The 26,751-nt window shown below is 42.3% G+C and overlaps 1 protein-coding gene across 1 annotated transcript in view; it reads left to right on the forward strand.

Annotated features, from left to right (window-relative positions):
* ldlrap1b (low density lipoprotein receptor adaptor protein 1b) overlaps positions 1-25,408 on the forward strand; it is a 77,041-nt gene extending 51,633 nt beyond the window's left edge. Inside the window, exons 4-9 of the mRNA XM_059954552.1 lie at positions 6,353-6,467; positions 8,705-8,777; positions 13,588-13,680; positions 15,331-15,443; positions 18,150-18,184; positions 23,398-25,408. Coding sequence (XP_059810535.1) covers positions 6,353-6,467; positions 8,705-8,777; positions 13,588-13,680; positions 15,331-15,443; positions 18,150-18,184; positions 23,398-23,542 — 574 coding nt within the window. The 3' untranslated portion in view covers positions 23,543-25,408. The remainder of the gene's footprint in view (positions 1-6,352; positions 6,468-8,704; positions 8,778-13,587; positions 13,681-15,330; positions 15,444-18,149; positions 18,185-23,397) is intronic.
* Positions 25,409-26,751: the final 1,343 nt, after the last annotated feature.

The raw sequence follows: 26,751 nt of genomic DNA on the forward strand, positions 1-26,751 counted from the left end.
GGTTCTCCAGTTCCAACACTACTCACTATTTCTTTTGCTTTCCTTAGTTATTCAGGACATGTCTCTGTTTTGATTCTACGGATCTATGTTTACATTTTTGCTCCCAGATAGTTATTGTACTGCTTGATTTTTTTATATGCCTGCTGCCTTCTATGCACTAACAATTGATAATGGTTAATACACTTAAATTTGTGAGCTGGAATGTAAAGGGATTGAATCACCCTGTTAAAAGAAGGAAGGTATTCTCACATATTAAACAACTCAAAGCTGACATTGCTTTCCTTCAAGAAACTCATATTCGTAGTTTTGATAACTCTCGGCTTTTGTCAAAGTGGGCGGGTCAGCATTTTCATTCATCCTTTGCCGCCAAAGCTGGGGGGGGGGGTCTCCATCCTTATTAACTCAAATATTCCTTTTGAATTCCATAATAAGATATCTGATACAAATGGCCATTTTATTATTGTTTCTGGTAAATTATATAATACTAAAGTTGTACTAGCAAACCTGTATGCTCCCAATTTTGATGATATTAATTTTTTTGAATGTTTTTTCTCCTCACTACCAGACTTAAACTCATACTCTCTTATACTGGGTGGCGATTTCAATTGTTGGTTAGATCCTAATTTGGATCGATCGTCCTCTGTTACTAGACTACCTACTAAATCTGCCTTAGCTATTCAATTGTTTCTCTCTAATTATGGTATCTCTGAGATATGGCATTTCCTTCATCCTACTGAGAGAGATTCTTTCTGTTCACATGTTCACCATACCTTTACTAGAATTGACTACTTCTTACTCGATAATCAACTTATTCCATTTGTCTATTCTTGTGATTATCAGAGTATACTGATTTCTGACCATGCCCCAATTACTCTGTCTTTAAATTTTCCTGGTCTCCCTCAGAGGAATAAACACTGGCGGTTTGATTCGACTTTATTATCGGATGATGATTTTCTAAAATTTATTAAAGATCAGATAACCTTTTATTTTAACACTAATATATCATCTGAAATGTCATCCCAGATTGTTTGGGATGCCATGAAAGCATATTTGAGGGGTCAAATAATCTCCTATACAGCAAATCTTAATAGAAAGTCCTGTGCAGATTGATTAGACCTCATTAATCAGATTAAAGAATTGGATCAATTGTATGCTCAAACTAAGAATCCTGAATTATAGAAGAAGCGTGTAGAACTTCAAACTAAATTTAATCTTCTGTCTACTCAACCTGTCGAATGCCAACTTCTTGAAAGTAAGAGCCGCTTTTATATTCATGGGGATAAATCTGGTAAATTTCTAGCCAATCAGCTGAGGCGTTCCAAAGCCAAACAACATATTGCAAAGATCCGGAAGGAGAACGGAGACTTTACATCGGATCACTTAGAAATCAATGACGCATTTAAAAATTTTTATTCTCGACTTTATTCCTCTGAATCTCTGAATGAGAATATCTCTGTTGATCATTTTTTAAATAATCTGAATATTCCTTCGCTTTCATCTGATTTTAAAGCTAAACTTAATTCGCCTATATCATCAGAAGAAATATCTTTTGCAATTTCTGCATTGTCTTCAGGGAAATCTCCTGGACCTGATGGGTTCCCCATAGAATTCTATAAATCATTCTCTTCACTTCTTTCTCCTCAGTTATTCTCAGTATTATCTGATTCGTTTAATTACGGTAAATTGCCACCCTCTTTTAATGAGGCATCTATTATTCTTTTATTTAAAAAGGGTAAAGACCCAACAGAGTGTTCCTCGTATAGGCCGATTTCTTTGCTTAATGTTGATGTTAAAATCTTGGCCAAAGTTTTGGCTTATACATTAGAAACTGTTATTCCCTCTATTATTTCTGAGGATCAAACTGGTTTTATTAAAAACAGTCTTCCTTTTTTTAACATTCGGCATTTGTTTAACATTTTATATTCACCTCCAAATGGGATTCCTGAATGTGTTATTTCCCTCGATACGGAGAAAGCATTCGATCGTATAGAGTGGAACTAACTTTTTGCAGTTTTAGAAAAATTTGACCTCGGTCAAAGTTTTATCTCTTGGATCAAATTGCTGTATCTATGTCCCACTGCCTCTGTTTTGACTAATTTTCAGAAATCCCAGTTACTTAACCTCAAACGTGGCACCCGTTAGGGATGCCCTTTAAGTCCCTTTCTCTTTGATTTGGCTATAGAACCTTTGGCGATAGCAATTCGAAATTGTCCTGAATTGACCGGGATTTGGAGAGGGGGTGTTGAGCATAAAGTTTCTCTTTATGCTGATGACTTATTACTTTTCCTTTCAAATCCGTCTACATCCTTACCTCCAATGTTTTCACTTCTTGATCAGTTTAGCCAGATCTCTGGCTATAAACTTAATTTACATAAGAGTGAACTTTAACCAATTAATAAAAAAGCACAAGAATTAACATTCCGTGGTCTCCCTTTTAAAGTAGTTCATAATCAATTTACTTATCTTGGGATTACAGTCACAAGGAAGTTTAAAGATCTTTTTTGTGAAAACTTTGCCAATCTTTCATATACTATAAAACAGAGTCTGTTACAATGGTCACCTCTATCTATGACTTTGGTAGGTCGTATTAATGTTGTTAAAATGTTTGTTCTCCCTAAACTTTTATATTTATTTCAATCAATCCCAATTTTTATTCCTAAATCTTTTTTTTTGATTCCTTAGACTCTATTATGTTGTCATATCTGTGGAAGAATAAGCGCTCTAGAATTAATAAAGTTTATCTCCAAAAATCTAAAAAAGAGGGTGGCATGGCTTTAACTAACTTTCATTTATATTATTGGGCAGCCAATATACGTTGTGCTACCTTTTGGTCTTTTTTCCATGGCCAACCCGAGTGCCCTAACTGGGTGGCAATGGAGTTGAGCTCCACTAAAGATTTATCTATCTCTGCACTTCTTGGCTCTGTACTCCCTAGTAGTTTGTCCAGATTAATAGTTAATCCTCTTGTTAGACACACTTTGTGTATATGGGCTCAGTTTAGGAAATTTTATGGTTTCCATGGTTTTTCCTTTTCTAGCCCTATCTTACATAATCACCTTTTTTTTTTACCTACTACGTATGATTCAGCATTCCATGATTGGTATAGGAAGGGCATTAGACATTTTGAAGATCTTTTTATTGATAATAGCTTTGCTTCTTTTCAACAGCTCTCTGCTAAGTTCAATCTGCCCAATGCTCATTTTTTTTTAGATATCTCCAAATTAGACACTTTATTAATCCTTTAATTCCTAACTTCCCTGAAATGCCTGAGAAAAATGTTATGGATTTATTTCTTTCTATTAATCCACTAGGTAAAGGTTTAATATCATTTATTCGTGATAAATTAGCAGCCTTACGACGTACCCCTGTGGATAAAATTAAAATGGCATGGGAGCATGATTTAAATTCCTCCTTATCTGATGAGACTTGGGACTCGATTCTCAAATCGGTTAATTCAACCTCTCTGTGCTCACCATTGCCTTTTACAGTTTAAGATTGTTCATAGAGCCCATATGTCTAAATCTAAATTATCTCAATTTTACCCTAACATTAGTCCGCTTTGTGATAAATGCAAGAGGGGCGAGGCCTCTCTCATTCATATGTACTGGTTTTGTCCTAGCTTGGAGAAATTTTGGAAAGATGTCTTCATAACGTTATCGTATATTCTGAATCACCACCTAGAACCTAACCCTTTAATTGCTTTGTTCGGTTTCTGGGGTGAGACAGATTTACGTCTGAGTTTGACTAAGTGTCGAATATTATCTTTTGCTTCTTTCCTGGCTAGACGTTTAATCCTCCTTAGATGGAGAGATGTTGCCCCGCCCACACATGCTCAATGGCTTAACGATATTATGTCCTGCTTAGACCTTGAAAAAAATTCATTATTCTGTTCTTAATTTGGATATAAAGTTCCATAAGGTCTGGGGACCTTTTATTGAGTACATTCATAACCTTCCTCTTAACTAAGGTTTTTTTCCCGGTCCCTTGCTTTCAGCTCCTTTTTTGGTAGTAGGCATTAATATCTTCTGTTGCTAAGTGTATTTACAGTTTTGGGGGTTTGAATGCCCTGATTTATATTCTCTATATTGTGTTGTGGTTGGTCTGGAGTCTTTTTTTTTTGTTGCGGGGCTTGGGGAGGATACTAATTTTACATGTCTCCAATTTGGGTGCTTTCTCAATTATCTTTCTTTGTACCATGTTGTTATTATATGTTTATTTTTGCACTGTATCAATGTTCTTCATTTTGATCTGGGGTTTTTTTTTATCTGTAGCGATGTAGAAAATGTATAAAAAAAACTAATTTAAAGAAAAAAAGAAAATCTTGCCTCGGATGTTGTGAATCACATTTATGATGATTAATGAATCTTGATTCGGGGAGGCTGGAATCCTGACTTTACTCCTTGAATGTTCACTGAACTCAAAGATCATCAGAAAGGAGGTGGATGCTGTAATTAAACCATCATAATTTCAACGCCTCTACGAAAATTTCCACTCTGCATCTGTTTCCAATCTCGCCACCATCAATTGTGGCATTCACCGGAGTCTTAAACACTTACATTGTTATTTTATCCAGCCAATTCATGTTAGTCTCTTTTGATAATTATTTGGAGAAAATAATAGGAGGCATTAGTATTTGTGTGTTTTGGATTGGCATTTTAGCAGGTTCAGCACAACAATGTAGGCCAAGTGGCCTGTTCCTGTGCTCTACACTTCTCTGTTCTGTGTTAAAAGTGATATGCTATCTGGTCTGAACCCCATGGCCTTTTATTCTGTAAGCAATTTGCTCTTACATAATAGGCTCCCTGGCAGTGTCGCTGTTAGCTCAACATTTTTACAGTTCGGGGTGTCAAAGGTCAGAGTTCAAAGCGGGTGTCATTGTGTGAGGAGTCTCTGTACGTCCTCCCCGAGGAATGTGTGGGTTTCCTCCGGATGCTCCGGTTTCCTCCCACAGTCCAAAAATGTACCGGGCAGGTTAATTGGACATTGTAATTTGTCCTGTGATTAGGCTAGGGTTTAATCGGGATTGTCAGGGGTTACTAGGTTGGGCAGTTCAAAGAGCCGGCCAGAAGGGCCTACTTAAAGTTCTTTTGCTAAGTATATATAAAGGTATAATCTTCCACTTTCTCCTTCACCTTCAGCTTCCTTAATAATTTCTACAAGGTCAGTGAGATGTCCTTCCAGATGAAAACTCATTTGTTCTGTTTGCTTAGCTCTTCTGCATGTGGTCCTTTATTTTACCTCTGCTAGAGTTCTCCACCCGTACACCTGTCGATCTTAAACACACGAGATTCTGCAGCTGCTGGAAATCCGGAGCGAGGTGCAGAAAATGCCGGGGGGGAACTCAGCAGCAACTGTGGAGGAGAATAAGTAGATACAGTTTGGTTTGAGGCCCTTCACTAGGACTGGGAAGGACAGAGGGCAGAAGCCAGAATAAGAAGTCCTTTCCTGGTTTCATCTATCACCTGCCAGCCTGTACTCTTTCCCCCCTTCTTACTGTGGCTTCTTTTTCCTGGCTTGCTCTTACCAGAAAGTTTCACCCCTCCCTTTGCTCAACTCCCTTTATGAACACGGAGCGGCACAGTAGTGTTGGGTTAGCACAACGCTTTACGGTACCAGCGACCCAGGTTCAACTCCCGCCGCTGCCTGTAAGGAGTTTGTACGTTCTCCCCATGACTGTGTTTCCTCCCACAGTCCACACGTACCGGTTGGTAGGTTATTTGGTCATTGTAAATTGTCCTGTCATTAGGCTAGGGTTAAATTAGGGGACTGCTGGGCTGCACTGCCAGGAGGGCCCACCCCTTTAAAATAAAATAAACATTTCCTTCCTGCTCTTCACCTCACCTGCCCCCCCTCCCCATCAGCTTTCCACGTGAGTCTACTTTCAATGATGTTCACGGCGCCTGGACGCTATATTGCAAGAGTGGATTAACTTTTATGTAAATGGAAAATGCATTTGAGATTGCGGTAAAGTTGCTCCCCACGCCTCGGGCAACAACCTTGCCTTTTCTTTAGTGTTTGTTCTTTACAAGGCCGAGTTGCTGGTTTGACGCTCAACCCAGCAGGGGCAGAAAGCACGCAAGGAGCCAGCCGGGTTCGAATCCGGCACCTCATGTTCCGAAGTCCACTCAGCCATAGGCACACTGATTGTGGGCAAGGTCTCAAAGTTATTTTAAATTGACATCTAATGGTCTGGGCATTGCAAGCCAAGGTTTGTTCACCTTTATCATCTTCTTCAACAAATAAACTAAATTCGGTGCATAGAGATTCAGATTGATGCTATTTACCTTGTTACTTTCTTGCTTGTCTTAAATTTGTTTTCTTATCCATTTTATTAAACTTCTTTTTAAACCAGGATATCCTATTGCACAGCAGACAAAGTGCATGACAAAGTTTTTGCCTACATTGCTCAGAGCCAGTTGAATGAGACATTAGAATGCCACGCCTTCCTTTGTACTAAGAAAAAACTGGTAAGTTCTCATGTGTTTATTGATGATTCATTCTCTATCCTTCATGTCCTCTTCTGCTTCTAAGGCTACATCCACACTAGACCGGATAATTTTGAAAACGCCGGTTTTGCGTAAAAACGATAGGCGTCCACACTCTGCATTTTTAGAAATATCTCTGTCCACATTGAAATGAAAATTTCAGTGAATCTCCTGCTACTGCATATGCGCAGGACACATCTACAGAAAGCAAGTGACATGTTTGGTGTCGAATCTCGCTGTGAAAGACGGTGCGTGTTTGTTCAGTTACAGGCTAGAAAAGCTTAAACAACGGACAGCTGTTGGCTCTTGCGCAGGAGAAATTAAAAGTAAAAAAAAAAACAAATACTGGAGCGTACGGAGGCAACCAACAGGGAGTTCACGGACGGGCTGACGATGAACATTGAAAAACTGACTAACTCTGTTGCATTAATAAAACACCTTGTTAAATGTGTAAAACACGTCTACATTAGTGTTATATTTCCATACAATGTTACATTAGGCTGTTACACATCTATTGTCAGAGAAGTACTTGTATAAATAGGCAAACCAACTTCATACGAGCAAGGACAGAAAACGGGAAAGTGAGTATACTTACTTATTCAGTAAGTTATGGGTCAAAGTATTTGGTGAGTACCTCTCTAACTCTTCTGGCATCAGATTCGTTGCTGTCTGTTCTGAAATTGTTAAGTTGTGTTCAGGAAAACAATGAAATAGCGCGCTGCCGTCTGACAGCGTTTTCAGATTTCTCCGGTTACCCCGTCCACACTGATCCGGCCAATCCAGCATTTTCAAAAATACACACTTTGGAGAGCGTTACCGAAAAGCTTCGGTTTGGGGGACGAAAACGCCGTTTTAGTGTGGACGAAGGGTAAAAACGAAGAGAAGAAGCTTCGGTTATGGATTTATCCGGTGTAGTGTGGACGTAGCCTAAGCCTTTATGTTTCTCTCCTAATTAGTGGCATGAGCAATGCGAATGGTTATTCAAAGCAATCTTGCAGACATTATCTGCCTTTTTCTCACCCTGTACTGGTTTGTTTTGGAGATTACCAGTTGCTATGTAAACTGTGCCACTGTCAGCTGTGGCTGCAAAGAGCTGAGATTAAATCTATTGAGGAAAAATACTAAAAATTCTTCTCTGATTGTCTCTAATTAATCCCAGACAGGGCTTGTCCTCTTTTTGTTTTAAAAAAAAGCGCCTGAATTATGGGCTCTGTCAAAATACATCACATTGTTATCTCCAAAAGGATCCCCATGAGACCAGATCAGGTTCTGTATTTCTGTATTTGTAACGAGGATTCCATTTCCACCCCTCAGTGTGTCACTAAGGAGAACTGCAGATGTTGTCATTAGAAGCAAGAAGTTCAGGCAGCACAGCTAAGGAGATGCCTGTACAGTACATTTGAAATGCATGCCTTTCGAAGATCAAGGATCATTTTTGTTCAGTTTCTGATTTTTTTTTTCCCTTTCTGGAATGTATACCTGGTAGAATTACGAAAGTGGAATCCTGTTATCTTTCATGGTAGTGTTTTTTTTTGTGTCATCAGTCAACAAATTAAATTCAGTGGTTGGGTTGAGTTGTTCTCCAGTCTAGGCAATTTACTTGCAGACGTTTCATCACCACGCGAGGAGACATCAACAATGCACTGTTAATTGTGCTCTGACGATGTCTCCTGACGTGCTAAGGAACGCGCGCAGTCCACGGCGACCTTAGAGGTGTTCCGGGACCGCTGGGCTCCGCGGGGTGTAAATGCCATCATTGATAGAGATGGGAACATTTTGGTTTAATGTGTAATGTGTAGTGAAGTCATTGTGTTAGTCAGTGTTTTGTATATATTGTATAGCACCGATATTTGTTATAAAGAAATTTTGTAAAAATAAGACATGCTAATGGAACATTTGCAAGTAAATTGACAAGATAGGAGACCAACTCAACCTAACCATCGTCCACCTGAATTATACATTTTCCAAATTCCTTCCTTCAGAGATAGTTTCTTGTCAGCTCATGATCTTACATTTCCTCACCAGTCCGTGCTGGAGGTTGTTGTGAAGATGGTGGAAAGTTACAATGCTAAATTTAGGTAAAGTGATCGCACAATTTTGGTTAATCCAACAGAAAAGCTTGTGATATTATGAAAATTTGAAGAGATTTCCTTTCTCCATTATGCCTGTGATAGGCAGGAATGCTACCTGACCCTGATTAATCTGTTGTGTCTTCCTAGGCTCAGGCAGTGACATTAACCGTGGCCCAAGCTTTCAAAATAGCTTTCGAATTCTGGCAAGCTGCCAAAGAAGGTGGGTTTTCGTTATCAAATGATGATGATGAAAATTAACATTTAAAAAAAGATTTTTGTTATTGACCCCTCTATAGTTGCAACAAAATGGTTCTGCAATTAAAACAAGCTGCCTCTGAACTCAAGTGCCATTAACGTTGTGATACCTTTGTTGCTGTTGTTGTCCCTTTGATAATCGCATGGTAGCGCAGTGGCCAGTACAATGCTTTACAGTACCAACAACTCTGGTTCAGTTCCCGCCACTGCCTGTAAGGAATGTGTACGTTCTCCCCCTGACCGCGTGGTTTTCCTCCAGGTGCTCTGGTTTCCTCCCACATACCAGTTGCTAGGTTAATTGGTCATTGTAAATTGTCCTGTGATTAGGCTAGTATTAAATTGGGGGGGAGGGTTGCTGGTCAGTACAGCACGAAGGGCCAAAAGGCCTACTCCACGCTGTATGTCAATGAATAAATAAAAAAATATTTTTCACACCCACTTGGGTTCACCTATCACCTTAGCTATCCTTGTTCCCCTTCCCCCCCCCCCCCACATCTTCTAATTCTGGTGTCTTCCCTCTTCCTTTCCCGTCCTGAAGAAGGGGTCTTGGCCTGAAACGTATTCCGTTTGTTTATTTCCATAGATGCTGCCTGACCTGCTGAGTTCCTCCAGCAGCTTGTATGTGTTACATTTAGAATAAGTTTTTCAGATCTCTGTGTGTATTTCTGTTATCATTGCTGATAGAGAGGAGTCCCTCGTCCCTGGTCCTCTGCTCAATGTCACGAGGAAGGAAGATGGCTCTTTTGGATCCCACACATGAAGGATGCTAACTCCTTCAACTCTGTCTCTACTTTTAGAAGTTGGTTTGAACAACTACAAGCATCACACACAAAATGATGGAGGAACTCGGCAGGTCAGGCAGCATCCACGGAAACGACATTTTGGCCCCGCGACCCTTCTTCAGGACTGAGAAGGAAGGGAGGAAGATGCCGGGTAACAAGAAGGTGGAGGGAGGGGAAGGAGGCTGGCTGGATAGGTGAAGCCAGGTGGGTGGGAAAGGTCAAAGGTGAGAAGAGGGAATCTGCTAGGAGAGGAGAGTGGACCACAGGAGAAAGGGGAGGGAAGAAGGAACCCACGGGGAAGTAACAGGCAGGTGAGACAAAGTAAATGGTTGGAGAGGGGAATAAAGGGGGAGGGGGGTCTTGGCCCAAAACATAGACTATCTATTCATTTCCATATATGCTGCTGAGATCCTCCAGCATTTTGTGTGTGTTGCTTTGGATTTTCAGCATCTGCAGACATTCTTGTGCTTTAAAGTTTGACCTGAAAAAGTCTGCCTTAGCCAGACTTGGTCAGCAGCACGTGGCAGCAGAAGGTCTCTGATTTTACCTGACATATTCATCCAAGGCTGGAGAAGAACCGCAGAGGCCGGGAAAAAGATTCATGCTCTGCTCCTGTCTGTGATCAACAGCGATGAGCAACCACAGCTGATCCAGTTTATCCTTTAGTCTCAGGGGCAATGAATCATGTCTTGCCCTCTCAGCAAGAAATGATCATCTGCAGTATAATGTTTATTTGTCTCTCCCACCCCCCCCCCCCACACACCCAAAATAACTTCATCAGGGAAATTGTTCCCATCATTTCAGTTTTGAGGTTGACTTATGCTAGCAACATCAGAAGACCAAGCAATTGTGTTTAAGTAGGTGACGGGAAAGGCTTGTTTTTCACATCTTGTTGATGCTTTTAATCATCCTCCTCGTCGGAAGGTGTGAAATTTAATTATATTGCTGTTCACTGATGGATTATGCACTGGCTTGAGATGGAGATGACAGTTCAAGCCTTTTCCTTTGTTAGGTGTACTCTAGGTAGCAGACTGGTGTTTTGCTTTCATCTTTAGCAATGCACTGTATAATTATTACAGAGTGACTTTCTTTTTAATAAAGGCTCTAGGGTTTATCTTAATATCAGAGAATGAAAATCCTACTCTTCACAGACATCCATGAAACAAGAAATCACTTAGTATGAATGATAGAAGCATTAGTGCCCCAAAGTCTGCCCCTTGCAGCAGCAAAAGCATCAAAACCCCTCTCCCTCCTACTTGGGCCAGCAGACTGATGCCCCCCACCCCCTACCATACAAGCAAAAGCCACCTCCAAAAAAAAACCTCGATCTCCAGGATCCATCAAAACTGCAGTCCATAACCCAGCACTTCGGTATCCCAGCCAGGCTCTCTCTCTCTCCAGCAAGAGAGAAGTCGCTCCTCCCACAACGAGAGTGGGAGACCAGCAACTTGCTGTTCCAATGTTGCAATCTTGTTGTATTTAAAACTTTCAATTTTTACTATACTTATCTCTGTATTCAATTGAATTGAAAAAAGAAACACCGTTTATTTATCAGGGGAGTTTGATTTACTTTTTAATTTTAGGCAATTGCAATCTCAACTGTTTCTTTGGTCTTCAGAATGAGGCAGATCCTCATCAGTTTCAATGTAATGCCAAATCCTCCAGCACCCCAGACACCCTGGCTAGAGAGCTCCAGTGCTGTATTTTTGGTTTAATTTTTTTCTTTCCCGTCGCACATTCACAGTTCTGTTTTGTATGCCTCATGACGATTTCAAAGCTGAACGCTCTTAAGAATATAGTGTGTCTGCTCTGAGAGCAAAGCCCTCCCACCAGTGAGCGCTGCCACAAGAAAGCTGCGTCCATCATTAAGGACCCCCTCTATCCATCCAGGCCTTGCTCTAATCTCCGTGCCACCATCAAGCAGAAGACACAGAAGCCTTTGGTCCCACACCATGAGATTCAGGAACAACTATTACTCAACAACCATCAGGCTCTTGAACCGGTGTAGATAACTTTACAAACCACAACACTGAACTGATTCTATAACCTACTGACTCTCTTTCAGGGACTTTACCACTCATGTTCCCGGTATCAGTTATTATTTAAAATTTGCACAATTTGTCCTCTTTTGCACAATGGTTGTTTCGCAGTCTTTGATGATGTTTTCTCATAAGTTTTACTGTATTTTTTTTAATTTTTTTTTTATTAATTTTTCAAAACATTTTACAAATTAAAAACCCCAAATCCCAATGAGGAACATTAAAATAGTGCAAAAATTAAGCATACAATAACAATATGCTACAAAGAAAGAGAATTTAGCAAAAAAAAAGGCACCTAAATTAAAGACAAGTAAGCTTAGTGTCCTCCCCAAGCCCCACAACACAAGGAAAAACAACAGCAACTCCAGACCAACCACAACACAATATAGAGAGTATAAGTCAGGACAGCCAAGCTCCCAGACTGTGAATACACTCAGCAACAGAGGATAATAATGCCTTCTATCAGAATAAAAAAAGGAGCTGAAAGCAAGGGACCGAAAAGAAAAAGGTCCCCAGACCTTATGGAACTTTAGATCTGAATTGAGAACTGAATAATGAATTTTTTCGAGGTCCAAACAGGCCATGATGTCGTTAAGCCATTGAGCATGAGTGGGCGGGGCAGCATCTCTCCATCTGAGGAGGATCAAGCGTCTAGCCAGAAGAGAGGCAAAGGATAATATTTGGCATTTGGTCAGACCCAGACATAAATCTGTCTCGCCCCAAAAGCCGAACAGAGCAATTAAGGGGTTTGGTTCTAGGTGCTGATTCAGAATACATGATAACGTAGTGAAGACATCTTTCCAGAATTTCTCCAAGCTAGGACAGAACCAGTAGATATGGATGAGAGAGGCCACGCCCCTCTTGCATTTATCACAGAGCGGACTAACGCTAGGGTAGAATCGAGATAGTTTAGATTTAGACATACAGGCTCTATGAACAATCTTAAACTGTAAAAGGCAGTGGCGAGCACAAAGAGAGGTTGAGTTAACCGATTTGAGAACTGAATCCCAGCTCTCCTCAGAAAAGGAGATATTTAAATCCTGCTCCCAGGCCATTTTGGTTTTATCCATGGGGGCCCGTCGTAAGGCCACTAGTTTATCTCGGATGATTGATATTAAGCCTTTACCTAGTGGATTCATGGAAAGAAATAGGTCCATAGCATTTTTCGCAGGCATTTCAGGGTAAGTTTTACTGTATTTCTTTACTTTCCTGTAAATGCCTGCAAGAAAATGAATCTCAAAGTAGTATATAATATAGTACATAAAAGAGAACAGCCCAGGAACAGGCCATTCGGCCCGCAATGTTGTGCTGAGCCAGCTAAAAAGCAAATCAAAAACACCCAAACACTAAGTCCTATGACCTACACCATGCATCCTCCTTGCTCCATGTCCAAACGTCTCTTAAAAGCCTCTATTTGCCTCTACCACCACACTAGGCAGAGCATTCCAGGCATCCATGACTCTCTGAGTAAAAAACTTACCCCTCACGTCCCCCTTGAACCTACCCCCTCTCACCATCAATGAATGCCCTCTGGTATTAGACATTTTAATCCTGGGAAACAGATACTCTCATACTCTCTCTGTGCCTCTCATAATCTTGTAAACCTCCATCAGATCTCTCCACAGCCTTTGGCACCCAAGTTTATCCAGCCCTTCGTGATAGGACATGCCCTCTAAACCTGGTGAACCTCTTCTGCACCCTCTCCAACACCTCAACATTCTTCCAAGGGTGGGGCAGCCGGAACTGTACGCAATATTCCAGATGTGGCAGAACCGGAGTTTTATAAAGTTGCAACATCACCTCCTGCCTTTTGAACTCAGTGTCTCAACTAATAAAAGCAAGCATTTCATAAGGCTTCTTAACATATACGTACTTTGATAGTACGTTTGATTTTGAGATTTGCAATGGTTTTATTTCCATTGTGTGAAGGCTGTGTTATTCTGTTTGCTTGTAGAGAAAGAGAAAAGAGCAGCAATTGGGTCTTCTGTCAGTGGGGCAGCTGATAAACCTCCACTGGAAAGATCAATCAATAACCACTTCAAAACAGGTAGGGTTTTTTTTTAACCTGTGATTCCTGTCGTCATCCATCAGCCATCAGGCCCCTGAGCCGGTGTGGATAACTTCACGCACCTCACCACTGACCTGATTCCACAACCTATGGGCTCACATTCAAGGACTCTGCAGCTCAAGTTCTCAGTGTTATTTATTTACCATTTATTTATTATTAATAATATATTTTTGTATGTTCACAGTTTGTCTTCTTATGCACTATGATTCTTTGTCAGTCGTCTGTGTGTAGTTTTTCATTGATTCTATTGTATTTCTTTGTTCTGCTGTGAATGCCCACAAGAAAATGAATCTTAAGGTAGTACGTGGTGATATTTACAGAACTGTGCAAAAGTCTTAGGCACATGTAAAAAAAATTCTGTAAAGTGAAGGTGCTTTAAAAATAATGAAGTAAACAAGTTTCTAAATATCAAAACATTTACTATAAAGAGCAGTAAACAGTAAAAAACTAAATCGAGTGAATATTTGGTGTGACTACCACTTGCCTTTAAAAGTGGATCAATTCTCTTCCGTACACTGTCAGGCCGTTTTAGAAGAAAATCATATGGTAGGCTGTTCCAAGCATCTTGGAGAACTTGCCTCAGTTCTGCAGTCTTTGGCTGTCTTGCTTGCTTCTGAATCTCCAGGTAATCCCAGACAGTCTCGATGTGGTTGAGATCAGGGCTCTGTGGTGGCCATACCGTCTGAAACCATATGGGGGAGAAAAACCTAGGGTGCCTAAGATTTTTGTACAGTGCTATATGTTCTTTGATTATAAATTTACTTTGAACTTTGATCCCAACCATGAAGAGCAAAGATCTGAAGAGCCCAAGGTAGGAGTTCCCAACCTTTTTTATGCCATGGAGCAATGCCATTAATGAGTCCATGGACCAGGTTGGGAACCCCTGGTGCTAATGTAAGTGGCTCCTATTTTGCTCTGTCCTCCATTTTCCTCTCATGAAGCTCCAGTCTAGTGACAAAGCAGTGCAGTCTGTGGATTTTGCTTTCAAATTTCTGCTTTAAAAGAAGGGCGTGTGCAATAACTGCAGCATATGAACAATACTTCGGAGCCTGAAGGCCGTAATATTTTGAATCTTTAAACTCACCATCCACAGCGTAGGATTCTTAATTCGTAGTAAAGGCAATTTTGTTCATACAGTCAACGTGGCCAAGTGCTTAAGGCTTTGGGCTGGTGATCTAAAGGTCATTAGTTCGAGCCTCAGCCAAGGCAGCGTGAGTGTCCTTGAGCAAGGCACTTAACCACACACTGGTCCTGTATGTTTATAGCTCAGAGGTGGCATGGACAAGACAGTATTTACATATGCTGCTCTCCTTGCAATGTCTTGCTCAATTGCTATTAAATTCAACTAGTTTTTTTAACTGGGGGTAAATGCAGGAGGTGAGTGTCCTTTTGCACATGATTAATTCAAGCTTTATTTTTTTGAGGACACTTTCCTACCTCCGTATGAGCTTGCAGTGATGTTCATGGTTGCATTCTCTGACTGTCAAACCTGTTTGTTCTTTGGATGTGGAGTGGGAGTGGCAATCCCTGTTGAGACTTTATACGCATTACGTCTCCTTTTTGGCTTCTGTGGTGGCTGGGCCATTCGTTAACAAGTAATACATTATGTTGTTTTAAACTTCCCTGCAGAAGTGGCCACGGCAGATTTGTTGGACTTAACAGAAGGAGCCAAGCCAGCAAGCCGCAGAAGTGAGCTCTCCAATGCAGATAAACAGTACTCGATCAGTGACAACCTTGTGTGGGTAAGACCAAGGAAGACAGCATAGTTAGTCATCAGCTTATAGCTGGAGGAATCCTGCTTCACTGCACTTGAAATAAAGTCTTAGAAAAGAATTGTAGAAGGAACTAATAGGTGCACCTCAGACACAACCCTGAACGCGTTTCCTTCAATTCTTATGATCCTCAGTGTTGCACGAGTAAATACTTTTCCTAATATGAGAAAACCTGCAGATGTTGGCAATCCAAAGCCACACACACAAAGTGCAGGAGGAACTCAGCAGGCGAGGAAAAGAGTAAAGAGTCGACCTTTCCAGAGTCCTGGTGAAGGGTCTCGGCCGGAAACACTGACTGTTTACTCTTCTCTGGCCGGCTGAGCTCCCCCAGCATTTTGCGTGGGTTGCCTCTGAAGTAAATACTCTTTTTGTGAGGCACTTGGCTACAGCTCCCAAGTGATCCTCAAGCAGAAACACAAGAGGCAATAATTTGGAAAATGTGTAGCTCGGGCAGTTGATAGTTGGGTTGAGCTGTTCACTGATCTTGGCAGTTTACTTGCAAACGTTTCATCACCATACGGGGAGTCATCTTCGGTGTGCTGTCGATTGTGGTGAATCCTCCGAATGTTTGGCCTTAATATGGCTATCAGTCAGCTGATTGGTCGGCATTTTGGAAACTCAATTATGATGTGGGAGGAAATCTCGTTGATGATTGGTTGTGTGGCGAACTTCGCGCATTGTGGTCTGGAATTTGGCCTGCATTGGCTCACAAATAGGATGAAGATCTACATGTCAGTTTGCAGAATTGTTCAAGGAACGAGGGGGAAATGATCCACAAGGATCTGTGAACACCATCTAGTTGTAAAACGCCATGATGAACTCTCCCTAGTCTCTCCTTATAAAGATCGAGAGGGACACAAATTCGACTGGGCAACAGTGAAAGTCATGGTGCAAGCGGCATGCAAGGGAATTCCTAGAAGCGTGGTTTTTTGTGAACAATCCTTAGACCAACCTGTAGACCTCGACCCTCTTTATGACCGAGCGTGGGCAAGATTCCTGACCGCAGCTTGTGAAGTTCGCCACACAGCCAATCAGCGACAAGATTTCCTCCCTATGTCGCAGCTGAGTTTCCGAAATGATGACCAGTCAGCTGATGATAAGTATATAAAGGCCGAGCACTCGGGGGACGCAGCGGACTTATTGATGATGATGTGTAGATGATGCCTCCTCATACGGTGAGGAAATGTTTGCAAGTAAATTGCCAAGATCCATGAACAACTCAACCCAGCAAGGGGCAATTTTAACCGAGCTGAGGACATGGAATTGGGAGTATAGGTTGGAGTTCTAAGCAACCTGGTACAAAATAGCAGCTGCTGAACCTTATGGAGGTAACTGAAGTGAGTGAAGGAACTCTAAGGGGCAGATTAGCATTGATAATGCGTTGTGTTCTGAAGGGGATGGCCACAAAATGCCTGCTTTGCAGGTTTCACTCCGGGCGGACGGGTGACCCCAGACCTTGGGATTCCCAGTAGACCTTTGGTGCCATGATATCGTAGCAGTTCATGTGGCGCGATTACAGCTCGGGGAGTTCCCGAGTTCAGAGTTCAATTCCAGCACCATTCCGTAAGGAGTCGCCGCATGTTCTCCCCGTGGAATGCCTGTGTGATCTCTTTCTGGTTTCCTCCCACGAAGATGTACTGTGTAGGTTAATTGGTCATTGCAAATTGTCCCGTGACCAGGTCAGGGTTAATTGGAGTTGTGGGTTTGCTAGGATGGCACAGCGCAAAGGGCCAGAGGTGCCTACTCAATGCTGTATTGCTAAATAATCTAACAAATAAATAAAGGTTAAGTGAGAAAAGGCAATTGTTGTGGAGAAGAATTCCTGGTGGGCCAGGAGGCAGGGGACTGCTTTGGTCTGTTCTGAATCCCAATCCCCTTCTCCACTCCTGCAGACTGCTCCGTCATACTCCCCACCTGTCTAAATGCTGATCCTAACAATTAGTTTGGTGTCTTGTTCAACCTTCCACCCACCCCTGCCAATATCACACAACTCATACACGTCCAGACCAGTAATTCTGGTCTGTAGCCACTAGAATGACTTTGAGATCATTCTAAGTATGAGCTACTTTCCTTGCTGATCACCCCCTTCAGGCAGATTCTTTTTAATGTTCTTTCTCCAGCACACACCATCATCTTGCCCAAAATAAACTCCTTTATGCTGTGCTATTAACCCTCCGTCACACAGGTGTACTATTTGAATCATCTATCCACCATTACTCACTGGACTCTAGAAGAATGAGGGGGGGAAATCTCACTGGAGGTTACTGAATATTGAAAGGCCTAGACAGAGTGGATGTGGAGAGGATGTTTCAAAGAGCGGTGAAGTCTAGGACCAGAGGGCGCAGCTTCAGAAGGGTGTCCCTTTAGAACAGGTGTGGGCCCAAAGGCCCCTCGGTTAATGGTAGGAGTCCGTGGCATAGCAAAGGTTGGGAATCTCTAACTTGGAACAGAGATGAGGGGAAATTTCTTTAGCCAGAGGTTGGTGAATCTGCGGAATTTGTTGCCTCAGAACGCTGTGGAGGCCAAGTCATTGGGTGTATTTAGAGTGGAGTTTGATCGGAGGAGGATCAAAGGTTATGGGGAGTAGGCAGGAGAATGGGGTTGAGAGGAAAAATAAATCAAATGCCAGAGCAGACTTGATGGTCTTATAAAAACACTACTTTTGTTTGTTTTTAGGAAATGAATGATGATCTGGATGAGGCTTTTGCAAGGTAAAACAAAACTCCCTCCTCTTTTGCTTTGAGTGTCTAACCAATGTGTAAACTGGCCTGCTGAGCACTTGTCACGCCGACCAGTTCACATTACTGTGTGCCTGTCTCATCTCTGTCTGCTTCTGACTTTTCCAAGCTGCAGTCTGGACAGCTTTGACCCAGCTGAAGGTAAATAAATCACTTGTATGTTTTAAATTGTTCAGCCAGCCAGCTCGGCACATCTTCATCTCTCCACTGAGTCTGTGCTGTGATACTTGACGCGGGCTTCATCCCTGCTGACATTCATTGCCTGTTGCCAATGTGACTAAGTTATCCTGTTGTGCAGATGGAATGTGGCTCATCTATGTGACTAATTGATTTGCATACAAAATCGTCTTTGCTACCATATCACTCATTTTAGGTTTGGAAATCCATTCACCATGAGTTTTATTCATAAGCCTGAAATTAGTTCGATAGTTAAATCTGGGGAAAATAACACGAAAGTGGACCGTCACACTGAGTATAAGAAAATACCAAATGCAATTTCTTGACTTCCTTTTTTGTGATGTCATAAACGCTGTTGATTTGATGCTTTGCACAGAATGTTTTTTTATGAAGATGCTGGTAAGCTTGCTGAGTATTTTTGGTAACTGCAAACACAAGAAGATCTGCAGATGATGGAAATCCAAAGCAATAGACACAAAATTCTGGAGGAGCTCCGGCAGCATCTATGGAAGAGAGTAAACAGTCAACATTTTGGGCCATGAAGGGTCTCGGCCCAAAACGTCAACTGATTTCTGGTGCCTGTATTTCCTCTGTTTAACTGCCTGCTGGTGCTGTGGCATCTGCACAGGACTTCAAGGTGTGTGGTCCCTGGTTCGAATTCGGCCGGCTCCTTGCTCGCTTTCGACCCTTGCTAGGTTGAGCATCCAGCTAGCATCTCCATCCCATTAAAAAGAAAGACAACTGATAAAGGAACGACAAGATGCCGCAAGGTAGAGAGAGAATCAATAATTGCTACTATTAGCGAAGGAGGTACAGGAGCCTGAAGACGCACACTTGCCTGGTGTCTTGGGCTGGGTGTGCAAATTCAAAAAGAAAGAATAATAATATTAAATAATTGAGCTGTAAATAGCAGGAACATAAGATGAAGAATCCTTGAAAGCGAGTCCATAGGTTGTGAGAACATCTCAGTGATGGGGCAAGTGAAGTTGAGTGAAGTTATCCCCACTGGTTTAAGAGCCTGATGGTTGTTCATGAACCTGGTGGTGTGAGTCCTGAGGCTTCTGTTCCTCCTCCTTGATGGCAGCAGTGAGAAGAGAGCATGACCAGGATGGTTGGGGGTGGAGGGTGTTGTCCTTGATGATGGATCGTGCTTTCTTGTGGCAGCACTGCTTGTAGATGTGCTCAGTGTCTGTGCAACAGTTCTAGAATTGCAACATTGTGGAACTATAAAACCGCAGTGTGAAAAGGGAGTTAGGTTAAGATGCAGACGGAGGAAACTCGAGGCACAATGTTGAGTATTCCCTTCCAATTTTAATTGCTGTGGAAACAAATGCAATATGAACCTGATGCAGCTTTTAAAGAAACCAGATTCTGAGTTGTCCACTGCTGTAGGAGAGTATTTTAAGTAAAGATGTCACAGCTATTTACAGGGCCAGTGGAATGTCCATCTATGCCGAAACCTGCTTGACTATTGCTGTCATGGTTCCAGCTTCTTTCTAAGATGCTCCTGCAGCTCATCTGCTAATCATCCTTTGTCCTCAGGACTAAGGAAGTGTCCTTGGTCCTGAAGAAGGGTCTTAGCCTGAAACGTTGACTGTTTACTCTTCTCCAGATGCGGCCTGACCAGCTGAGTTCCTCCATCATTTTGAGTGTGTGTTTCTCCGGATTTCCAGCAACTGCAGAGTTTCCCATGTTTGTCCTTGTTTGTATGTCACCTCTCATCTCAACCACCACCCAAACACGTTTTGTTTGACGTTAGCCGCCACTGCTGATGCTTTAATCTCTTCTGACGTCATTGTATTTAAAATGGAGCCCTATCCGGCCTCACCCTCTGTCTCACCCAGGGTGCTCTGCCGATCGTGACGTGTTCCCATCAGTGAGTGTGTTCTATTACTGTCGGCAATAGAGGTGGTCTCTAGTGTAAAGCAAGCTGTAGTCATGGTGATTTCGTGTCAATATTATTATTTTTATTTATCTATGGGGATACAGTTTGGAATAAGCCCTTTTGGCCCTTCGAGCTGCCCTGCCCAGCATTCCCCGATTTAATCCTAGCCTAATCATGGGGCAATTTACAATGACCAATTAACCCATCAATCAGTAGGTCTTTGGACTGTGGGAGAAACCCAGGCGATCACAGGGAGAACGTACAAACTCCTTACGGGTGGCGGCGGGTATTGAACCCGGGTTGGCTGGCGCTTTAAAGCATTAGGTTAACCACTGTGCGACAGTGCGGCCCTGTTATGACAGAAGACACAGCGCTGCCTTGTTCACTGTTAGAGTCATTGAGTGGTTCGGCATGAATACAAGCCCTTCAGCCCGACTTCTCAAAGTGAGCTCGTCCCACCTGCCTGCGTTTGACCCATATCCCTCTAAAAGGAAGGCATGGTTGCGACAGTTGGTGCAATCGCTCCCCGGTAGCAGCATCACCAATCGGGGTTCGATTCCCACCACTGTCTGTAAGGAATTTGTACATTTGCCCTATGATTCTTCTTTTTGTTGTTATTTAGCGTTAAAACATGGAGAAGGTCCTTCCAAGCCTTCGAGCCACGCCGCCCCATCAACCCCCGACAACCCTGATTAACCCTAACCTAATCACGGGACAGGTCGTAATGACCAATGAACCTACCCGGTGCGTCTGTAGACTGTGGGAGGGAAAATCTCACCATTCCGGTTGGAGAATGTACAGAGGCTCCTTACCGACGGTGGCAGAACTCCGTTACAAGTTGTAAAAGCGCCGTGCTAACCGCTGCGCTTCCATGTTACTCTGGTTCCCTCCTATGTGGCGAAGGCCTACGAGTTACGGTCAGTGAGTTGTGAGTGTGCTCTGTTGGCGCCAGTAGCTTAGAGAAGCTTGCAGGCTGCCCCCAGCACTTATCCTCGGGCTGTGTAGATTGTCGCATTCCACTGAATGTTTTTGATGTCCATTTAGAACCATAGAACATTACAGCACAGAAACAGGCCTTTTGGCCCTTCTTGGCTGTGCCGAACCATTTTTCTGCCTAGTCCCATTGACCTGCACCTGGACCATATCCCTCCATACATCTCTCATCCATGTACCTGTCCAAGTTTTTCTTAAATCTTAAAAGTAAGCCTGCATTTACAACTTCATCTGGCAGCTCATTCCACACTCCCACCACTCTCTGTGTGAAGAAGCACTCCTAATGTTCCCTTTAAACTTTCCCCCTTCACCCTTAACCCCATGTCCTCTGATTTTTTTTTTCTCCCCTAGCCTCAGTAGAAAAAGTCTGCTTGCATTCACTCTATCTATACCCGTCATAATTTTATCTATCAAATCTCCCCTCATTCTTCTACGCTCCAGGGAATAAAGTCCTAACCTATTCAACCTTTCTCTGTAACTCGGTTTCTCAACTCCCGGAAACATCCTTGTAAACCTTCTCTGCACTCTTTCAACCTTATTAATATCCTTCCTGTAATTCAGTGACCAAAACTGCACACAATACTCCAAATTCAGCCTCACCAATGTCTTGTACAAGCTCATCATAACATTCCAACTCTTATACTCAATGCTTTGATTTATAAAGGCCAATGGACCAAATATTTGATAAACAAAGTTAAACTCTCTCTTAAAACCTTGTTCTGTCCATGTACCCATCTAAATAGGAGTAGGGTGTGCTATTTTGGTCACCTACCTGCAGTAAATAAGGTTGAAAGATTACAGTCAAGTCAAGTCACTTTTATTGTCATTTCGACCATAACTGTTGGTACAGTGCATAGTAAAAATGAGACAACGTTTTTCAGGACCATGGTGTTACATGACATGTTACAAAAACTAGACTGAACTACGTAAAAAAAAATCAACACAGAAAAAAAAACAACTACACTAGACTACAGACCTCCCCAGGACACTTACAAGGTTGTTGCTGGAACTGGAAGACTTGAGTTATAATGAAGGATTGAATAGGTTAGGACTTTTTTCCCTTGGCACATAGAAGCACGTAGGGGAGATCTAACAGAGGTATACAAAATTATGAGGGGTATAGATATGGTGAATGCAAGCTGGCTTTATTCCACTGAGGTTGAGTGGGACTACAACTAGAGCTCGTGGATTAAGGGTGAAAGGTGGAAATTTTAAGGGGGATATGAGGGGAAACTACTTCACTCAGGGTTGTCAGAGTGCGGTAAGACCTCAGACAAAGTCAGGAATCAAAAGGTTGGGCATGGTGCGACTTGTGTCCTGAGCTGTGTGTATTTCAATGCACGGAGTATTGTAGGAAGGGACCCTCTCATTCAGAGGGTCTTGAGAATCCGGACTGATTTGTCAGTACAACTGGTGCACGTGAGCTCGATTTTAACATTTAAGAGAAGTCTGGGTAGGTACATGGATGGTAAGGGTAATGAGGGCTGTGGTGCTGGTGTGGGTTGATGGGGGAAGTAGGCAATTTAAATTGCATGGACTAGATGGGCTGGAGGGCCTGTTTCTGTGTTGTGCTGTTCTATGACTCTAAATATATTTTAAAGCCGATTATCAGTTGTCAACTAAAGTTAAATTTCCTCTGCTTTCAATACAATTCCTATGACTTGTTGCCATTTAAAGAATGTTTGTCCGCAAGTTGGCAAATGTTATGTAAATAAGTGAAAACTCCTGTAGGTGGCGCTCTTACCATAGTGAATGCTTTTGATCTGTTGGCATCCAACTCTCCTTGAGGGAGATTTGAATCATTTCAGAATCACCAGCATGTGTCATGAAATCCGTGGTCTTTGCAGCAGCTGTACAATGTAATGCATAATAATAGAGGAAAAGAATTGAATTACAGTAAATATATATATAGTCGATTCAGAAATCACATGGCAGAGGTGAAGAAGCCATTCCTGAATTGCTGAGTGTGTGTCTTCAGGCTCCTGTACCTCCTGCAGTGAGAACAGGACATGTCCTGGGTGATTTGATGCTTAAGCAACCACTGTTTTCAGTAGTACTTTTCTTTTTACATTTCTGTGTTGATTTTTTTTGTGCAACTCAGCAGTTAACGTAAAATTCTGATCTCTTTCAGGCTGGCGCAGTCTCGAACAAACCCTCAGCTTCTGGACATCAGCGTGAGCCCCCAGGACGTGCAGACGGACGAATGCTTATCTCCATCGGACTGGGAGAAAAGTGACAATGGAGTCACAGAAAAAGATGATGTGTTTGCACTCTGATAGCATGAGGGCCGTGGAGAATAAACAGCTCGGCCCAAAGGAGGGACTCCCCCACCCTGAAACGGAACACCATGCCTTCTGACAGTCAGATGGAATACAAGAAGGCTGGTTTGTGAAAGGAACTTTGATCTGTGTTGCTGTGGGACTGAAATGGAGAAATAATGATGTTAACACTTGTGGTGCTGCCTTTAGGGAGGTCCAGACCAAAGCAATCAAAATGCCTTGGAAAGAAACCATTTAAGCTTCTAGACCCAGCCAGTGGCACACATCTCAGCCTAGGTTGGCTGTTCATTTCAGAAGTTATTGGTCAAAATAAATCTTTTTTAAAAAACTACAGATTTTTATCTATGTAGAAAATGGATTTCCAGTGAATGCTAACCAATTATATATTTTTTCCAATAATTATTCATACTAAATGAACAAGCATCTTATTTTACCTTTGACTCTTGCATTGTTCACCCAAGCCACTAAAGTAGGACTGATCAAAACTGTGTAACCTTCTTTGTTACATTTCAGATGTAAACAATTGTTACTTTGAATGTTAGGAAAAGCAAGAAAAAATGCAGATGCTGGAAATCTGAAATATAAAAAAAATTGGAAATACTCAGCAGGTCGGGCGGTGTGTGTGGAAGAGGAACAGTTGCTGTTTTAGGTGAAGGCTCCTTCCCCAGATTCCCACAGTTACCGTGACTATTCCCACTCTGCCTCCTCAGGCCCATTGTGTCAGCTCGGATGAGACTTTCTGTGTAGGTCCTCCTTCTTCCTAGTTTCCACTCTTCCATGGATGACAAGAGCCCATCACCATACTATTTCTTTTGCCCTCACCCCTCCTATCCCCTTGCACAAGGATGGGGGTTTTTTCTAGCTCTCGGTTTCCACCCCACGAGCCTCTGGATTCAGCCTTTACAAATTCCAGCACGACATAGATTTCCCTCCCCTTTCAGCATTCTGAGATGACCATTCCTTTAGTGGTATGTCTGTGATTTTCATCTGCACTCACTGTAGGAGATACAGCACCCACCGCTGTCTGTGAGGAGTTTGCTTGTTCTCTCCGTGACTGTGTGGGTCTTCTCTAGGTACCCCAGTTAGTAAGGTCAGGGCAAGAAAGTTGTGGGCATGTTGGAAGTGTGGCAGCACTCGCCGGCTGTTCCCAGGCCAACCTCAGACCCTGCTGCTCCTTGCTGCAAAAGGAGTAATTCACTGTATGCATTGACGTATTGTGACAAATAAAACTAATCTTAATCTGTCTGTTTAGCTCTTCCTTCTCCATCGGCTGAGGATGCAAGCACTCCATCCAAGGGAAGCGCCAATTCTGCTAAAAATTTCAAGCTGGTGTCTTGCATTCTTTGTCTGTATATTGGGGAGAGCAAACTGAGATTGCAATGCACCAGTGTTCAATTTGCAGGGATGATGTTGTGCTTCCTGTGCCCACCTCTTTAAACTCTCTTTCATGCACCCACTCCAAGTTCTTTTATCTTTGGATTCCTGCACTGTTTTAATTCAGAAATCAAAGGTGTAAAGGGACTTAGGAGTCTTTGTGCAGGATTCCCTAACCTGTGCAGGTTGAGTCGGTGGTGAGGAAGGCAAATGCAATGTTAGCATTCATTTTGAGAGGACTAGAATAGAAAAACAGAGATGCAATGCTGAGGCTTTCTAAGGCTGTCCTGAGACCCAATTTGGAGTATTGTGAGCATTTCCGGGCCCCTTATCTAAGAAAAGATGTGCTGGCATTGAAGAGGGTCCAGAGGAGGTTCAGGAGAATAATCTCAGGAATGAAAGGGTTAAAGTATGAGATGCATTTGATGGCCCTCACCTGTACTTGCTACAGTTTAGAAGAATGAGGGGGGGGGGGGGTCTCATTGAAACCTGTCAAATACTCAAAAGCCCAGATAGAGTGGATGTGAAGAGTGCGTTTCCTATAGTGGTGGGTGGGGGGGGGGCATCTAGAACCGGGAACACAGCCTCATAATAGGACATTCCTTTGGAAAAGGAATTTCTTTACTAGCGGGTACTGAATCTGTGGAATTCATTGCCAGGGTCGGCTGTGGAGGCCAAGTCATTGGGTATATTTCAAGTAAAGATTGACAAGTTCTTGATTAGTAAGGGCGTCAAAGGGTATGGGGAGAATGGGGTTAAGAGGGATAGTAAATCAGCCATGATGGCATTGTGGAACAGACTTGATGGGCTGAATATCCTAATCCTGCTTCTATGACTTATGGTCTTGACAGGACCCAAAATAAGCTTGAGGAACAACATCTCACCTTTCATTTGGGCACTTTGTAGTTTTCTGGAGTCAACTCTGCAACTCCAGGTAATTTGCTTTCTTTCTTTGCAACACAACTGATTAATTCTGCTTTAGGTAATCAATCCATTTTTTTTTTTTCTCTTCATACTAGGACCGCTGGGCATTTAACCTATCATTAACCTATCAACCCAGTGGATTTATCTACCACGTGCTTCCATGGTAATTCTGGTCTCAGATTCTTCCTGTCCATCTTTCCACACCCCCTAGGCACCTTGGAACTGGTCTTCACTCTTCCTCCATTCTGGTTTAAAAAAAAGTCTTCAACCTATAAAGTTAATTCTGTCTCTCTTTCAGAGTGCTGCCTGACTCTCCTGAGTGTTTCTAGAATATTCCACTGTTATAACCATGTTTAGTTTCTTCCTTTTGTATTTCATATAGCTAATGATTATAATGCACAATATTATTTAAAAATTTTGTTCCTATTATGTTCCCAACTTCTTGTTTTCTTGCAGTAGTTTGGATAGTGATTTCCCCCTAAAATGTTTTGGAGAGTGTAAACAGAAGTAATTCTACAATATAGTAATCTGATTTAATAGAATCTGCTTATGACTTGTGTAAAAGTGAAGATGCAGAAACTTTAGACGTCCGTAGATGTATTTTTCTGTCAATGTGTAAAATGAGTAGCGAGACCACGAAGCTGACGCCATCTGTAGAGCGAAGAACTAATATTGCAAACGATTCTACATGGAGCGAAAATTCAAAAGTACGAGGTGCAAAAGGACTTGGGAGTCTTTGTGCAGGATTCCCTGAAGGTTAACTTGCAGGTTGAGTCAGTGGTGAGGAAGGCAAATGCAATGTCGGCATTAATTTGAAGAGGACTAGAATATAAATGTAAGGCTGTAATATTGATGCTTTATAAAGCACTGGTGATAGCTCACTTGGAGTATTGTGAGCAGTGTTAGGC

Source organism: Hypanus sabinus, chromosome 30, assembly GCF_030144855.1.
Source record: "Hypanus sabinus isolate sHypSab1 chromosome 30, sHypSab1.hap1, whole genome shotgun sequence".
NCBI classification, from domain to species: domain Eukaryota; kingdom Metazoa; phylum Chordata; class Chondrichthyes; order Myliobatiformes; family Dasyatidae; genus Hypanus; species Hypanus sabinus.